Source organism: Musca domestica, unplaced genomic scaffold, assembly GCF_030504385.1.
Source record: "Musca domestica strain aabys unplaced genomic scaffold, Musca_domestica.polishedcontigs.V.1.1 8, whole genome shotgun sequence".
Taxonomy (NCBI): Eukaryota; Metazoa; Arthropoda; class Insecta; order Diptera; family Muscidae; genus Musca; species Musca domestica.
This window is the reverse complement of record NW_026712409.1, coordinates 10398188-10414120: the sequence shown is the minus strand read 5'-3', so window position 1 is coordinate 10414120 and position 15933 is coordinate 10398188. Positions and strand designations below refer to the sequence as shown.

General features: G+C 35.1%; 3 protein-coding genes across 6 annotated transcripts in view; 1 reads left to right on the top strand and 2 right to left on the bottom strand.

The window, feature by feature from the left end:
* The window catches only part of LOC101892532 (V-type proton ATPase subunit C), a 30738-nt gene extending 29383 nt beyond the window's left edge, over window positions 1-1355 (top strand). For all 4 annotated transcript variants that reach the window (XM_059130855.1, XM_059130852.1, XM_005174827.4 and 1 more), the window contains one exon: window positions 30-1355. In XM_059130855.1, the coding sequence (XP_058986838.1) occupies window positions 30-128 (99 nt within the window). In that variant the 3' untranslated portion in view covers window positions 129-1355. The remainder of the gene's footprint in view (window positions 1-29) is intronic.
* A 2783-nt stretch (window positions 1356-4138) lies between these two features.
* Window positions 4139-9121, bottom strand: LOC101897544 (pickpocket protein 28). The gene is made up of 8 exons (XM_005174857.4): window positions 8594-9121; window positions 8237-8512; window positions 7914-8177; window positions 7362-7602; window positions 7165-7304; window positions 4856-4986; window positions 4554-4794; window positions 4139-4487 (listed from the first exon to the last, which is right to left on the bottom strand). The coding sequence occupies exons 1-8, from the start codon at window positions 8851-8853 to the stop codon at window positions 4235-4237; spliced, it is 1806 nt and encodes a 601-aa protein (XP_005174914.1). The 5' UTR covers window positions 8854-9121; the 3' UTR covers window positions 4139-4234.
* A 2027-nt stretch (window positions 9122-11148) lies between these two features.
* On the bottom strand, window positions 11149-14371 carry LOC101892364 (ribonuclease H2 subunit B). Its single transcript, XM_005174826.4, has 2 exons — window positions 14220-14371; window positions 11149-12372 (listed from the first exon to the last, which is right to left on the bottom strand). Exon 2 carries the CDS (start codon window positions 12282-12284, stop codon window positions 11196-11198), a length of 1089 nt encoding a protein of 362 aa, XP_005174883.1. The 5' UTR covers window positions 12285-12372; window positions 14220-14371; the 3' UTR covers window positions 11149-11195.
* Window positions 14372-15933: the final 1562 nt, after the last annotated feature.

The following is a 15933-nucleotide window of genomic DNA, read 5'->3' as shown; positions in this document are numbered from 1 at the left end:
ATTGTTTTTGTTTGTTTTATTTTTTTCAGAATGTTGATATTCCCGGCTTGGGTTTCGGTCAGGCGGAATACTTCCCCTATGTATTCTATAAAATCAACATCGATATGGTAGAAGCTGCTAAAATGTAAAACCTGATATGTTGTTTTCCATGGAACAGAGAAGCAAACATATATGTCTGTATGTGTGGGCAAAGGCAACAACAGCAAAAAAGATAATTTTCATAAATAATTAGCTTAATTTAAACAATAAAAAAAGTCGTGTATAATTGTAATTTCAAGAAACAAAACAAACAAACAAACAAAAAAAGAAACCTAAGTAAAACTTAATACTATTATTTTAAAATACTATGTATGTATTGTACAAAACAAAGAACTATTATTCAAACTGGCAAAGAAACAAAAGCAGTGATACAACCAAACCCTACAGAACAACTGATATGGAAATTACACCCAAAAGAAAAGCTGGCGGCGGCTTGTGATTATTTCCATTGAAAAAAAAAACTCCTCTTGTTTCCTTGTTTTGTTACATCGATAATTTCCTCTTTTTCTATTAAATATTAAGTTCATATTTTTTTTGTCCATATTTGTTATTACATATTTAAAAGAAAATATAAGATTCCCCCTACAGCCACACAAAAAATAAGTGCTAGAAGGTAGAACTTTTTTTTGGCTGTAATGTTTTTTTTTTTTTTTCGTTTTGATTGTTAACAGTATTCTGTGTATAACTATGTTAAACAAAATAATAATAAATCTATTAAAAAAAAAGATTTTAAGAAAATAATTTTAAACAAAAAAAATAACACGTTTTCTGTTTTTATTTTAAATAATTTTACCAAATATTTCATCATTTGTTTTTCTTTCTTTCAAGCACAAAATTCCTGGTTATAAAATATTAATAATAAAAAATAGCATCTTTACTCTAATTGTTGTTGTTTTAGCTATTATTAATACTATTTACAATATAATCAACAATGGAACAATAATGTCTAAATTAAACAAAACATGTTGATACTTACGAATATGCTATACATATATTTATATACAAAATTAAATAAAAAAAACAAACAAAAACAACCAGCATAAACTACATATATAATCATGTTAGAACTATTTCAATTTATGTGTAAAAAAACCAAAAGCAAAAAAACACAACTAATTGTTTACATAATTGCTAGCAACAAACAAAACAACAACCTGATATGTTTTATAATACCATCTTTAAAACATCCAATATTCAAATTCAAATGATACAAGAAACTAACAATGCCATCCTTGTAAATAATTATATTGAAAAGAAAAGATGAAGATGAAGAAGAAGAAAACTGAAAATGAAAACAAGAAAAAGACATTCCAAAACATCAAGTTGTTTTTAATTCATACATGGGCAGCAGGGGGACGATCTTCAGAGTCATACTATATAGAATTGGATTTGGCAATATTAACCAATCAATGATCATATATTGACATTTCCATACAAATAATCCTATATCCCACTATCTATCTAGCATTTCTCGCAAGAATGTTCATTTAGCTTGGGGACTAATTCTCATATTCAATGAAGTGTTATTGTTACCAACATACAGGGTGAGATGAAAAAAACTGCAACCAACTTCAGACTGTAGTCATTTCTAATCCAGTCGACGGCTGTTAAAATTATTCCAGTGACAGCTCATTATATTGTTTACTAGCGTCCAAAACATTTTGGTGAGAATTTTCCAGAAAAAAAAGTTATTCGCGATGGAATTTAAGCGTGATAGTGTGATTTCTTTATATTTGGCTGGAACATCACAAGTGGCTATCGTTAGAACACTCAAGGATTTAAATGTGGATAAATAAATTGTGTCTCGTACCATCGCTCGTTACTCTGATACTGGTAGCAAAGCCCGACGGATGTCAAGGAAGTGGACGGAAGAAAACAGCAACATCAGCAGAAATGGTTCGAAAAGTAAAGAAGCGACTTGATCGAAACCCGAGTCACAGTGGCTGAAAAATGGCTCGTGAGCTGAACATATCGCAACATTCCATTCGGTAAGTATTGAAAAATAAGCTCGGGGTAAAGCCATTGATATTGCAAAAAGTGCAATAACTTACACCGCAACAGAAAGAAAATAGACTCAAAAGGGCTAAAGGATTGCTTCGCTTGGCCGAAAGTGGTGAACTGCCGATTTTGGATTTTGGTTTTTTTTTGTAAACAAACAAAATGATCGTGTTTCCTTGCCAAAGAGGTCAGCTGAAAATGTGCAACTTCGGTTGGCCACCAGAACTCAAGCGCCGGCCATGGTGATGGTGTGGGCCGCCATAACAGCCGATGGTAACTCTCCGCTCGTATTAATCGAGCTTGGCATTAAAATAAAAGCCGAAAATTATCGCGAAAATATTCTGGAGGGTGTATTAAAGCCTTGGGCACGCAAACATTTTGGCCGCAGACCTTGGACATTCCAACAGGACTTAGCATCATCGCACTCAGCACAAGCCACCCAAGAATGATTACAAAATAAGGTTCCTCGCTTCATTTCCAGCGCCACCAAAATCTCCAGATACCAATCCGTTGGACTATTGTATTTTAGAAAGCAAGGTTGCCACTAAATGATACCAAAGTGTCGATCACCTCAAGCGCAAGCGCTTCGCCGGGAAAGAGCTAAAATACCGCAGCTCAACATTCCGGCAGCGTGTAACAGTTTCATTGGCCGTTTGAAGGCCATAATTTGTAACAAAGGTGATCAATTCGAACAAATCTAAACTAAATCTAAAATTTGATGCTATTTCCGACATTTTTTGATTTCATTCAATAAGATTTCAAAAAAAAAATGTAAAAATTATGGCGTTTAACTTTGTTGCAGTTTTTTTATCTCACCCTGTAAATATGGCAGAGATCGGGCCATCCCTTATGGGACCTCCCCCACAAAGGTTCAAGGTTTTAAATAACAAAAACTATCATAAAATCCGAAATGAGCATCCGGTTCTCTTCAAATTACACACATCACAATATTTTCATTGACCCAAGGTCTGGTGAGTAGATGGAATATATCGGTCCACTCCTACTGGTATCTCCCCCACAAAGGTCACAACTTTGAACATCCATGAAGTTTATAAAACGTAAAATTAACATCCGATTCCATTTAGATTTGGCACAGCTCAATATTTCCATCAACACAAGATCTGTTTTAAAGATGGTACAGTTCGGACCACTCCTACTGGTACCTCCCCACAAAAGCTCAACGTTTTAAATAACAAAAACGATAATAAAATCCGAAATAAGCATCCGGTTCTCTTCAAATTATACACATAAAAATATTTTTATTGGCCCAAGGTCTGGTGTCAAAATGGAATATATCGGTTCACCCCTTCTGGTACCTCCCCCACAAAGGTCAAAACTTTAAATACCCATGAAGCTCATAAAATGCGAAATTAACATCCGATTCCATTTAAACTTGGCACAACTCAATATAAACACAAGATCTGTTATAAAGATGGTAGAGATCGGACCACTCCTTCTGGTACTTCCCCCTCATGGGGTTAAAGTTTTGAAGAACAAAACGTTCAAAGAAAGAGAAATAAGCATCCAATTCTCTTTAAATTTCACACAACCAAATATTTTGGCTGACGCAAAATCTGTTGTGGATATGATAAATATCGGCCGACCCGTTGTTGTTCTTCACCCATAAAGGGTCACAATGTGCAATACTTATATCTGGCATAACTTGTGAAACAAGTCGGCGATTCTTTAGAACTTGCTGTATCTAAATATTGGTCTTAACCAGAAATCTGATATAAATATGTAATCTATCGAAAATTATGATTTCGCATAAAGTTGGATATAAATGTTGGATTTCCTTCAAATTTTTAATGTACCAATATATTTTTTTTCTGTATTCGATAAAGTATGAAAATGGAATACCTCGGTCGACTATGTCTGTTACCTCATGCGTATTTCCACATTTTCCAAAAATTTGCACATGTCTCATAAAAAGTATACGAAGTAGTCGATATAGTCCAAATTTGGAACTTTGTAATATTTATATCAGAATTAGATCAGATACGAATTGTCCACATTGGCCAACTGCCTTGGAACCTCCCCTATAAAGGGTCAACAGTTTAAATCTCATAACTCACGGCTGGGGGTATACATCTGTCGGCAAAACCGACTGATACATTTTTACTTGTTAATAAGCCTTTTATTTTATTTCTTTACAATATTTTTAAATAACTCATAATTGATAGCGACGATAGCTCGCCTACTCATCACCAATGTCCACCTCCTGTTGCAGTATTTTCTTCTTGATTAAGCTTCTCTTGCGCAAATTACTGCACAAACGCACCGAAAAGAAATAGATAAACTCAATTAAACTCAAACTGGAAATTCCCATAAAAAGACCGAAAATGCCACCACAATTGGCAATCAAAGTGGTGATGCCATACATTACAGTACGTTTGATGGCAGTGAATTGGGTTTCCTTGAAGTAAACCGACAAACGGGCACCACGACCACTAAAAAACAAAACAAACAATTGTATAAACACCTTGAATTAATCCCTTCATATTTACAACACTCACTCATCGTGTTCGTATTCATCTCTTTGCGCCAATACTGTCTTTTCAAAATCAAAATACGATCGCGAAATTTCAAAATTGTAATCCAATGAATTACAGGCCGGTATACAGTCGCACATTATTGCAACACTGGGATCAACCGTTTTCTGTTTGGTTTGATTCGATATTATCAGGTTCATTTCAATCTCGGCTTGGTTGTAGCAGCTAACCTCAGCTAGGCCACAAGTGGGCACATCCAAAGGTTCTGTAAAAAGTTTGGTTAATACAATTTTTTTTTCAATTTATCTTAGGAATTTCCCACTTACTTGGCATCCAAAACTTAGCGCATCCACATTTATTTATGGTAAAATTAGCCAGGCATTCGGTTTGACAGTTACTCTGGGAATACGATTTGAAGTAGCGCAAATAACGTTCATCGTTGAAATAACATTGTCTCCTGCAAAAATAAAAAAATAATTAAATTAAGTTGATTAGCCAATGGTAGTTGGAACAGCAGTTCTAGGTAAGCTTTCATATCAGCTAAGCTGATTTAGTTTTTTATAAAGACCATTATTTAGCTAAGCTTAGGTTTCCAATTAAAAAAAAACTTAATCCCGATTGGCTGAATAAACGTTTTGCCATAGAAACCAGTTCATTTTCGAGTCGTCATACAGAAACGGCTCCAACGAGTATATAGCTTACTACGGCAAAACGTTATTTCAGCAAATCGGAATTAAGTTTTCTATTGAAGAAGTGGAAACGTATCAGTCGGTTTTGCCGACAGTTGTATACCCTCAGCCAATTTTCGATTCCTCAAATATAATTTGCCTACTGTTATGATTATTTAAATTGTTGACCCTCTATGGAGCAGGTTCCGAAGGAATGGGCCAATATTGTCCATTTCGTAGAGGACCTAAATAAATATGATATAAATATTGCAATGTGGCAGGTTGGCACTATATTGGTTACTTCCTTCACATTATATATGAGATAATGACAAATTTGACAAATTAGAAAACGTGCGCGAGGCACCAGTTATAGTCGACAGATAAAAATATTGGTATGGGTAAAATTCCAAGAAAATCGAACATTTATATCCAATTTTATGCGAAGTCATAAATTCCATGTTCATTTCAGGTTTCTCGTTTTGGTTATTCGAAACTTTGACCCGTTTGTGGGGTAGGTACCAAAATAAATGGTCCTCTCTCTACCATCTTTATAACAGATCTTGAGTTGATAGAAATATTGAGATGCGACAAGTCTGAATGAAATCGGATGTTAATTTCAAGTTTAATGAGCTTCATGAATATTCAAAATTTTGAACCTTTGTGGAGGAACTACCAGAAGGAGTGGACCGAAATATCTAATATTCACAACAGATCTTGTGTTAGTAGAAATAAGAGAATGTGTGAAATATAAAGAGAATCGAATGCTTATTTCGGATTTAACAATTATTTTGATTTTTCGAAACATTAACACTTGGTGGGGGAGGTGCCAGAATGAATGGTCCGATCTCTACCATCTTTATTACAGATCTTGTGTTGATGGAAATATTGGGATGTGCCATGTTATTTTCGTTTTTTATGAGCTTCATGGATATTCAAAATGTTGACCCTTTGTGGGGTAGGTACCAGAAGGAGTGGCCCAATATATCCTATCTTCACAGCAGATTGTGTGTTAGTAGAAATAATGGGATGTGTGAAATATGAAGAGAACTGGAAGCTTATTTCGGTTTAAATAATCGTTTTTGTTATTCGTAACGTTGACTCTTCGTGGGGGAGGTACCAGAAGGAGTGCACCGATATATTCCATCATCACACCAGACCTTGGGACAATAAAAATATTCTGATCTGTGCAATTTGAAGAGACCCGGATGCTTATTTCAGATTTTATGATCGTTTTTGTCATTTTAAACTTTGACCCTTTGTGAAGGAGGTACCAGGAAGAATGGTCCGATCTCTACCATCTTTATGAGAGATCTTGTATTGATGGAAATATTTAGATGTGCCAAGTCTGAATGGAATCGGATGTTAATTTCGTGTTTTATGAGCTTCATGGATATTCAAAAATTTGACCCTTTGTGGAGGAGGCACTTGATGGGGTAGACCGTCCATTTCCATTTTCGCACCTGACCTAGCACTGATTCAAATATTAGGATTCGCAAAGTGGGAGCAAAATCGGATTATCCGTTCTCTTTCTGTGCAGTAAATTATTTTATTTGAGTGGACCGATATTGCCCATCTTCGAACTCGATCTAAGTTTGATAATAATATTATGATATACCAAATTTGGATCAATTCGGATACTCCCTTCGATAGTCATCGTGCGCACCAGCTAGCCAGACAGGCGGACGGACGGACATCGCTAGATCGACTCCAAATGTCCTGAAACGGATTTGGTTCAGAGAGACCTAGGGTCTAAAACCATATTGCTGAGGGTACAAAATCTTAATCCCGATTGGCTGAATAAACGTTTTGCTGTAGAAACCAGTTAAGTTTCAAGTCGTCGTACAGAAACGGATCCTAAGAATATATAACTTACTATACAAAAAACGTTATTTTAGCTAATCGGAATTATGTTTTCTATTGGAAAAAATTAGCTGAAAATTCAATATTATTTAGCAAGAGATTCATACTTCTCTGGCCCGAATTGATGTAGATTTTCTGTCGATGTAACATATTGAGGCAGAACCGAGACCAAGATATCATCATTGTGCGATACCAGTATATAATTGCCCGTAGTCAGCGGAACACTGTCTGGTGAGTTCAGGAAAACCTTTCAAATGAGAAAAAAAACTTAAATATCAGGAAAGTTATAATTACAAAAACATACTTTGTAACCCTGCTTAAAAGTACGACAAGTATAGTCGAAATTATGTTCGAAACCCATCAAGAATGCAAAAAGGCCATTTCTGGCCGATGACAACACCGATCTTTGAGGATATGCATTAAATCCCTGATTAATATAGCCATCATTCAGAGACCAATTTCCTGTAACATCTTGATATCTTGGCAATTCTGTGTCATAATAATTATTGTAGTCGATTTCAGTACTATCCGAATAGCTGAGGTAGCTGCAAGGAACATATATGTAAATAAAAATGTTATTTAGAATTATTTTAATAATGTTATAAACAAAAAACGTAAACAAATAAGAAACCCGAGTCTTTCTGAGTAATTATGAAGTTTTCTTTGACAACATTCAACTACAGGGTGCGATGAAAAAACTGTAACCGATTTTGTTTTTTATCTCACCCTGTAATTTGGAAGTCACATTTCAATAATCCTCCAATCTCAAAAACACTCAGTTTTCTTTTATGAAATGTTCTGACTATTAATTGTAGGAAATAAAAATTCTCTTTCAAAAAGAATGATTTGCAATTACTTGGGATCTCTGTAGATGTCCCTGGGATGTAAACCATTAAATTGATAACAAATACCCTCATCGGTGAGGACATATTTGAAAAGATAATGGCAGAAATAGTAACGACCATTCCATCTGCAAAACGGCAACGTTGTATTGGGAACCAATGCCAAATCCACCAATGTCTGGGGCACATCAACCGGCATGTCTTTGGGCATATACGGTGAAAACTTATCCAATACTTCACTTTCACAAATCTGCAAGGTGGCCACGAATTTTTGCAATCTATTTAACAAAAAAACTTTAAAAATTAATTATTTAACAATTTTAAACCATCCACATACTCTTCATCGGTTAAATTTGCCGAGTTTTTGAAACTTTCGTATTCCTCAATTTCGGCTTCAATTTTCTCGGCAACCTTTGTAAAATCGAACTCTTCGTCACGATTCATTTTGATTTCGGGGCAAATGGTTATGGTGGGAAAGGGTATTTTACTAACTGGCACCAGGGTTTCGTCAAAGCCCAAAATCACCGGTGAATCCAGCCACTTTAAATAGGTGTCCCACATCAGCGAAACGGCAAAATAAAATGAGATCAGCATTAGGACAATCCAATAAAATCTACAAAATTCACACAAAAACACAACAATTTCGAATTACATCACTCATCCTTGCAATAAATATTTTTTTTTTGATATTCACTTTTCATAAAACGGCCGATGTACTTCAAAGATATAACGTAAGCCATGCACCGAAGTACTTTTCGAATACTCAGCCATAAGACCCTGGCATGCTGACCATCTGCTGCCATATTTTATACGCGATTTGATTATAAGTTCACTGGGCACATCACTCAAGGCATTGGAAGTTATGCTCATATGGCGCTCCGACGGTGTGGGCAATGATAAAAAATCCGGATCCGGTTGGGAAAAATGAATGGCACCATTTTCAACTAAAAACATTGCGAACGGTAGGAACAGTTGCTTGTAACGGTTACTTGGCGTTTAAAACGGGTGAGCTAATTTGCTTGGGCTTTTATAGGTGTCATTGGATATGACAACATCACACACTGAGAGGTGCAACTGTAACATGTGTATTACACCCAAAAGAATACCCAAGTGCAGACTTTTACTCAGGGGGAATGTTCAAACGGAATGTTTCTATCCCCACACACAGACATCAACGTGAGGAATAGGGTGGTTATGACACAAACATTGTTTTTCAAGTTGACAAAAACAGCGTAATTTTTCCTTCGGAATAAACATTTTCCCTTGGAAAACATTTTCAGGAGGGTTGAATGAAAATCCTTCTACAAAAATATGAAATGAAGCCCTTAAATGAAATACAAAAAATTTCACATTCGATATCAAATTTCAATCGAATTAATTCGAACAAATTGCTAAAAACAACTAATTCTCACATATTAAAGACAGACCACAGTTTTGTATATTCTCAACCATATAGCTACAGAGGGTATATAACATTTGATGAGGCCAAAACGTGCTTAATCGAAATAACGATTTTAGACCCTAGGTCTCTTCGGTCTTCCGTTTCAGAACATTTGGAGTTGATCTAGCTATGTCCGTCTGTCCGTCTGTCTGTGTAGCTGTGTAGCTCTGGCTGGTTCACACAATAACTCTCGAAGGGAGTATCCGATTTGATCTTAACTTGGTACATCGTAATATTATTGTCAAACTTAGATCGATTTCTGAGATTGGCAATGGTACCTCCCACACAAAATGTCAATATATTCAAAGAAAATAATTTACTGCACAGAAAGAGAAAGGATAATCCAATTTTGATCCAACTTTGCATATCCTAATATTTGCTAGGTCCGGTGCGAAAATGGACAATATCGGTCCACTCCATCAAGTATCTCCCCCACAAACGGTCAAAATTTGGAATAATTATAACTCTTATAAAATGTGATGAAAGTGTTCAATTGTCTTCAAAATACACACATCACAATATTTTTATTAACCCAAGGTCTGGTGTGAAGATGGAATATATCGCTCCACTTCTTCTGGTACCTCCCTTACAAAGGGTCAAAATTTTGAATATTCATAAAGCTCATAAAACGCGAAATTAACATCCGATTCCATTCAGACTTGGCACACCGCAATATTCTATCAACACAAGATCTGTTATAAAGAGGGTAGAGATCGGACCATTCCTTCTGGTACCTCCCCCACAAAGGGTAAAAGTTTTTTTTAACCAAAACGATTATAAAATCCGAAATAAGCATCCGATTCTCTTCACACATCCCTTTATTTCTACTGACACAAGATCTGCTGTGAAAATTGTATATTTTGGTCCACTCCTTCTGGTACCTCCCTCACAAAGGATCAAACTTTTGAATATTCACGAAGCTCATAAAACGCGAAATTAACATCCGATTCCATTCAGACTTGGCGCATCTTAATTTTTCCATCAACACAAGATCGGTTATTAAGAGGGTAGAGATCGGACCATTCCCTCTGGTACCTCCCCCACAAAACGATCTCCCCCACGAAGGATCACAAACTCCGAAATAAGCATCCAACTCTCTTCAAATTTTACACATCCAAACATTTTTGCTAACGATAAATCTGTTGTGAAGATGATCTGGTACCTCACCCACAAAGAGTCACAATTGCTAATACTTGCGAAACAAATCGGCGACTCTTTACAACTGACCAGAAATCTGATACGAACACGCAATTTATCGAAATTTATGATTTCGCATAAAATTGGATGTAAATGTTCGATTTCCATCAAATTTTGCATATAACAATATTTTTATCTGCACTAGATGAAGTATGCAAAAGGAACACTTCGATCCGCTATATCTGTTACCTCACGAATAATTCCACATTTTCCAAAAATGACCACATATCACATATAAACTAGACAGATATAGTCCAAATATGGCACGTTGTAATATTTATATTAGACAAAGGTCAGGTACGAATTGGAGAATATTGGCCAACTGCTTCGGAAACTCCGAATAGAATAATAAGTCCAGGCTTTCTCAAATTTAACTGATAATATTTAACTTTTTTTTATAAAAATTTTGTATCTATGTTGACATATTTTTTTTTTCAATCCACCCGAATGTAAAGGATTTTTGGGCAGGAAAAAGGATGGCAAATGTTTAAATTCATAGAAATTGAAATGTATAGCCACCCCGGACAACACTGCAAAGAGTTATTAAAGCTTTAAGTAGTCCAAAAAAAAAAAAACCAAAAACATGTTGGCCCAATAAAACAACGAAAATGTTTCGATTGTAATTTTCTCAATTTTAATATTGCAAATGTTAACAACTTTATGCTGGTGCCTTTTTGGTAAAGAATGAGGCTATACTCTTGGTACCCTTTGCACTCTTGGCCAGTGATTTTTCCTTAGCCGAAAGGGGACGCTCCTTTAACGGTGTCGACAATGTTTCCTTGGGTGATTTTATTTCCTCCTTCACTTCATTGGTTTTGTTACGATTCTCCTCTTCCTCATCGTCGTCGTCCTTTGAGTCATCTAGCAAATTGGAATTCTTTAATTTAGCTGCTGCTCCATTTGCCAATTTTTGTTTTTTATTGCCCTCGTTTTTAAGTTTCTCTCCGGATTTCCGTTTTGTCGTTGTGTTATTTGCCTTCTTTTCTTCGGCTATTGCTTGTATTTCCGAAGGTATGTTAAGATGCTTGGTTAGCTCATCGTGCAAATCCAATGCCAGATAACCACCAATATAATCGCAGGCAACTCTGAGATAATCTGTTTCATGGGCACTTTCATCCACAGCCTTTTCACTTTGGGTGAAATTTTGTGATACTGCACTGTGGCCACAATAGATACCGGCTTTCTTCAATGCCTCGGCCATGCGTTTTGTTTTCAGCGATAACCAGGCCAGACATTTTTCATGATTGTATTTGAAATATTTATCTCCACCAGCTGTCTTAACATCGGCAATACATTTCAAATTGTCTGGTGGAATGAAATTATTTAAAAGCCTTGAAGCTGTGGGATCCTCTTCATCGTGTATGCTATCCAGTGACAAAGCCCGCTTTGCACAATGTTTACGCAAGTGATGCAATGCCAGAAATGTTGCGTCTAGGCTGGTGGTCATATAGATGTGACCATTCGAGCACACTTCCCTGTTGATCAACCAACTTCTTCGCGGCTCTGAAAATTCCATAATTTCCATTATGTGCTTGTCATCCTTTGTCATGAATAGTGTGGCTTTTCCCTTGCCGGGATGATAGAAACGTTCAAGTTTTAATTTTTGTGTATCATCCGTCAGCATTTGCTGGGATATGTAAAATATTTTTCGCAAAGCCGTTGCTGCAACATTTGAACTTTTCTTGGTTGCTGGGGCATCGGGATCTTCCTTGATTTTTGTCGAACGTGTAGATTTTCCTTTGCTCATTTTTTTTTGAGTTGGGTTTATGTTTATGTAGATAAAAAAACTTGTAGAACAGCTGCTCTTTTTATAGGTAAGTTTATTTTTCGAAGATCTGAAATAAAAGAAAAAGAGAGTTATATAAGCGAAAGGAAACAGGTAAAAAACGTAAATTCAGCTAGGCCGAGCTATGAATACCCTCCAGCATTTGGAACGAATTTGGCAATTTTTAAAAAAAATTAAAATCCGTTAAAAATTCTGTTAAGCTCTTAAAAATACCGAATGTAGATGTATTTATACGACGACGTGAACCTGCATAGGCAACTTTGGCCATAAGCCATTGAAAGATTCAAATGAGAAATTACAAAAAAAAAATCGGTTAATAATGTAGCTAAAATCATCAAAATACCGAATATAGGGAGGTATCTTTATATGGGGGCTATAGCAAATCGTGGACCTGCACAGACAATTTTCTGCCTTAGGCTGCAGTATCTATTACGAACTTCAAATACCAAATTTGAAACAATTCCGATGAATAATGTCGCTAAAATCATCGAAATACCGAATATAGGTAGGTACCTTAATATGGGGGTTATAGCAAAACGTGGACATGCACAGACAATTTTCTGCCTTGGGCTGCAGTATCTATTACGAACTTCAAATACCAAATTTGAAACAAATTCGGATGAAAAATGTCCCTAAAATCATCAAAATACCGAATATAGGGAGGTACCATTATATGGGGGCTATACGAAGACGTGGACCTGCACAGACAATTTTCTATTTTTGGTCGTAGTATCGATTATGAACTTCAAATACCAAATTTGAAACAATTCCGGTAAATAATGTCGCTAAAATCATCGAAATACCGAATATAGGGAGGTACCGTTGTATGGTGGCTATACCAAAACTTGAACCTACATGGTCCATTTTCAATACCAAAAATCCTGCAGACTTAATATACATTTGAGCTAAACTTTATCAACCTACTTGAATTCGTTCGGAAGCTAGAATGATTTCCACAGACAGATAGACGGACGGACCTCGCTAAATCAACATAGAATTTTATGCTGCTCAAGAATATATATATTCTGTGGGGTCTAAAATGTATGTTTCGAGATGTTACAAAAGGAATGACAAACTTAATATACCCTCCATACTTTGGCGGAGGGTATAAAAGAGGTGACGCCCAGAAATATTCATCTTAGATATTTCGTCTATTTTTCTAGACGTGGACACTACGATAAAGTCCACATTATTAAATGCAGTAATATTTGAGATTGAAAATGAAATTTAGATACTATATGGGTATACCATTTGGTCTAGCTCCCATAAAAGAAACAATATATTCCGATGTTTAGAAATATTAAACGACTTTGTCAACAAAGCAAATGGAAAAAATTCCTCCTTTAAAACAGTTCATATGCACATCAGTAAAATTTTCACCTCATTTTCGCTATTTCCAATTGAAAGTTTCATCCGCAATTTCCATACAAATAAATTAAATAATAGAGTAGTACCAACTTTCAGGATATTGAAACTTTTGGTCATGTTGTGCAACCCAATTATGTGAATCTTGGAATTTTGTGTCCCCAAATAGTCAAATATTTCTCTGCAAGAGTATTTCAATTCAGGTTGGTAGATCACTTAACAGCGTTAACTTCTAAATTTAGACATTGATCTGTTTTATCCAATTTTATTGTTTTATGTATCCCTGAGTCTGGATCGTTGGGTCGATTTGAATTACAGACATGAATCCTTCAAAACAACCATTAATATTGTGATAATAGCAAGGTGAGTAACAGTCCTGCCAAGATACTCATTTTAGTCCTCGAGAAGGCTATTTCAATTTAAAAACAATTCCAACATGTTAACTTGCAAAGTTGTTGGCTTTTTTGGAAGAATTAAAATACACTTAATAGGTGATTTCCAGTACACAAAATATACATTCACAAATCTTACCTTAACAAAAATACGGGCAAAAACAATGATTAAATTAAAACTATTCGGAAAACCTTATAAAAATATAATAAATCCTTCTCTCAAGAGTTCAACACTGAATGAAATTATTTTGCCATAAATTGGCGCAAAGAATGCCAAAGCAAAGAGGATTATCAACAAATATGTTTAGAATGGCGTATAAAAGAAAATAAACGATAAACGATTACTTATTTCTGACAATTACAATTTCTGTGGGTACTTATTCATGCCTGGGTTGGATGATTTGTTGTCAAGCAAAAAGTTGTGTTTTATTTGCTCAGTCTGCATTTCTGTCTTTTGTCACATTTTTTGGTGTCAAATACATTTCATTACAATTTTATGTAAGCATTTTCAATTAAAATGTATATATGTAATGTAAAAATGCATTTTCATTGAAGGTTAAAAGAAATCAAGCGATTTGTTTGGTAAGAGTTGGGTTTTAGTTGACAAACTACCATTTGATTTAGTCATACTATAGCATCTAAGACAATGTATATATGAGAATAAATAGAAAATGGAAAAACGTTAAATTTGAAAATTTTTATGTTTATTCAAATTTGAGTGTGTATTTTATTTGATTGACTGGAACATATGGGACATGGAAGAAGACAATGGGGCAGTGAACTATCAAACCAATTTTTGGAATTGAAATTCTTAAATGATTGACATCGTATAAGAAATCATATAAAAATCTACTTACATTTGAAAAAAAAAACATTTTAAAAATTTTGACATTTCTGCGCAGTGTGAACATTTTAAAAACAAGATTTATTTTAAGTTATAAATAAATTCCTGTGTTTGTTCCCAAATGATTTAAACGATTAACATTTCAAAATACTAACATTTTTGCTCAAAATGCTATTTTTCGTCTCTTTTTTGTTTTTTATCTTTGCTTCAATTTATCATTCGTAAGATCTGATTGTTTAGTTTTCACAAATTTTAATAATTTCTATTGTATCTCCCACACAAAGGGTCTAAATTTTGAATACCCATGAAGCTCATATAACGCGAAATTAACATTCGATTCCATTCAGACTTGGCACATCTCAATATTTCTATCAAAACAAGATCTATTATAAAGATGGAAGAGATCGGACCATTCCTTCTGGCACCTTCCCTACAAAGGGTCAATGTTTTGAATAACCAAAACGATTATAAAATCCGAAATAAGCATCAGGTTCCCTTCATATTATTTCTATATCCCATTATTTCTATTTACACAAGATCTTCTGTGAAGATGGGATATGTCGGTCAACTCCTTCCGGTACCTCCCCCACAAAGAGTCAAAATTTTCAACAATTATAACTCTTATAAAATGGGATATACGAGTCTGATTTTCTTCACTTAAAACACACACATCCCAATATTTTTATGAACACAAGATCTGCTGTGAAAATGGGGCCATTTCTTCTGGTACCTCCTCCACAAATGGTCAAGATGTTGAATAAACATGAGGTTCATAAAACGCGAAATTAACTTCCGGTTCCATTCAGACTTGGTACATCTAAATATTTCCATCAACACAAGATGGTAGGGATCGGATCATTTGTTCTGGTATCTACACCAAGATTTTGAAAAACAAAACGCTCAAAGAATGCGAAATAACCATCCAACTCTCTTCAAATTTCACACATCCAAATATTTTTGCTAACAAATGAGCTGTTGTAAAGATGATATATATATGCGAACCGCCTTC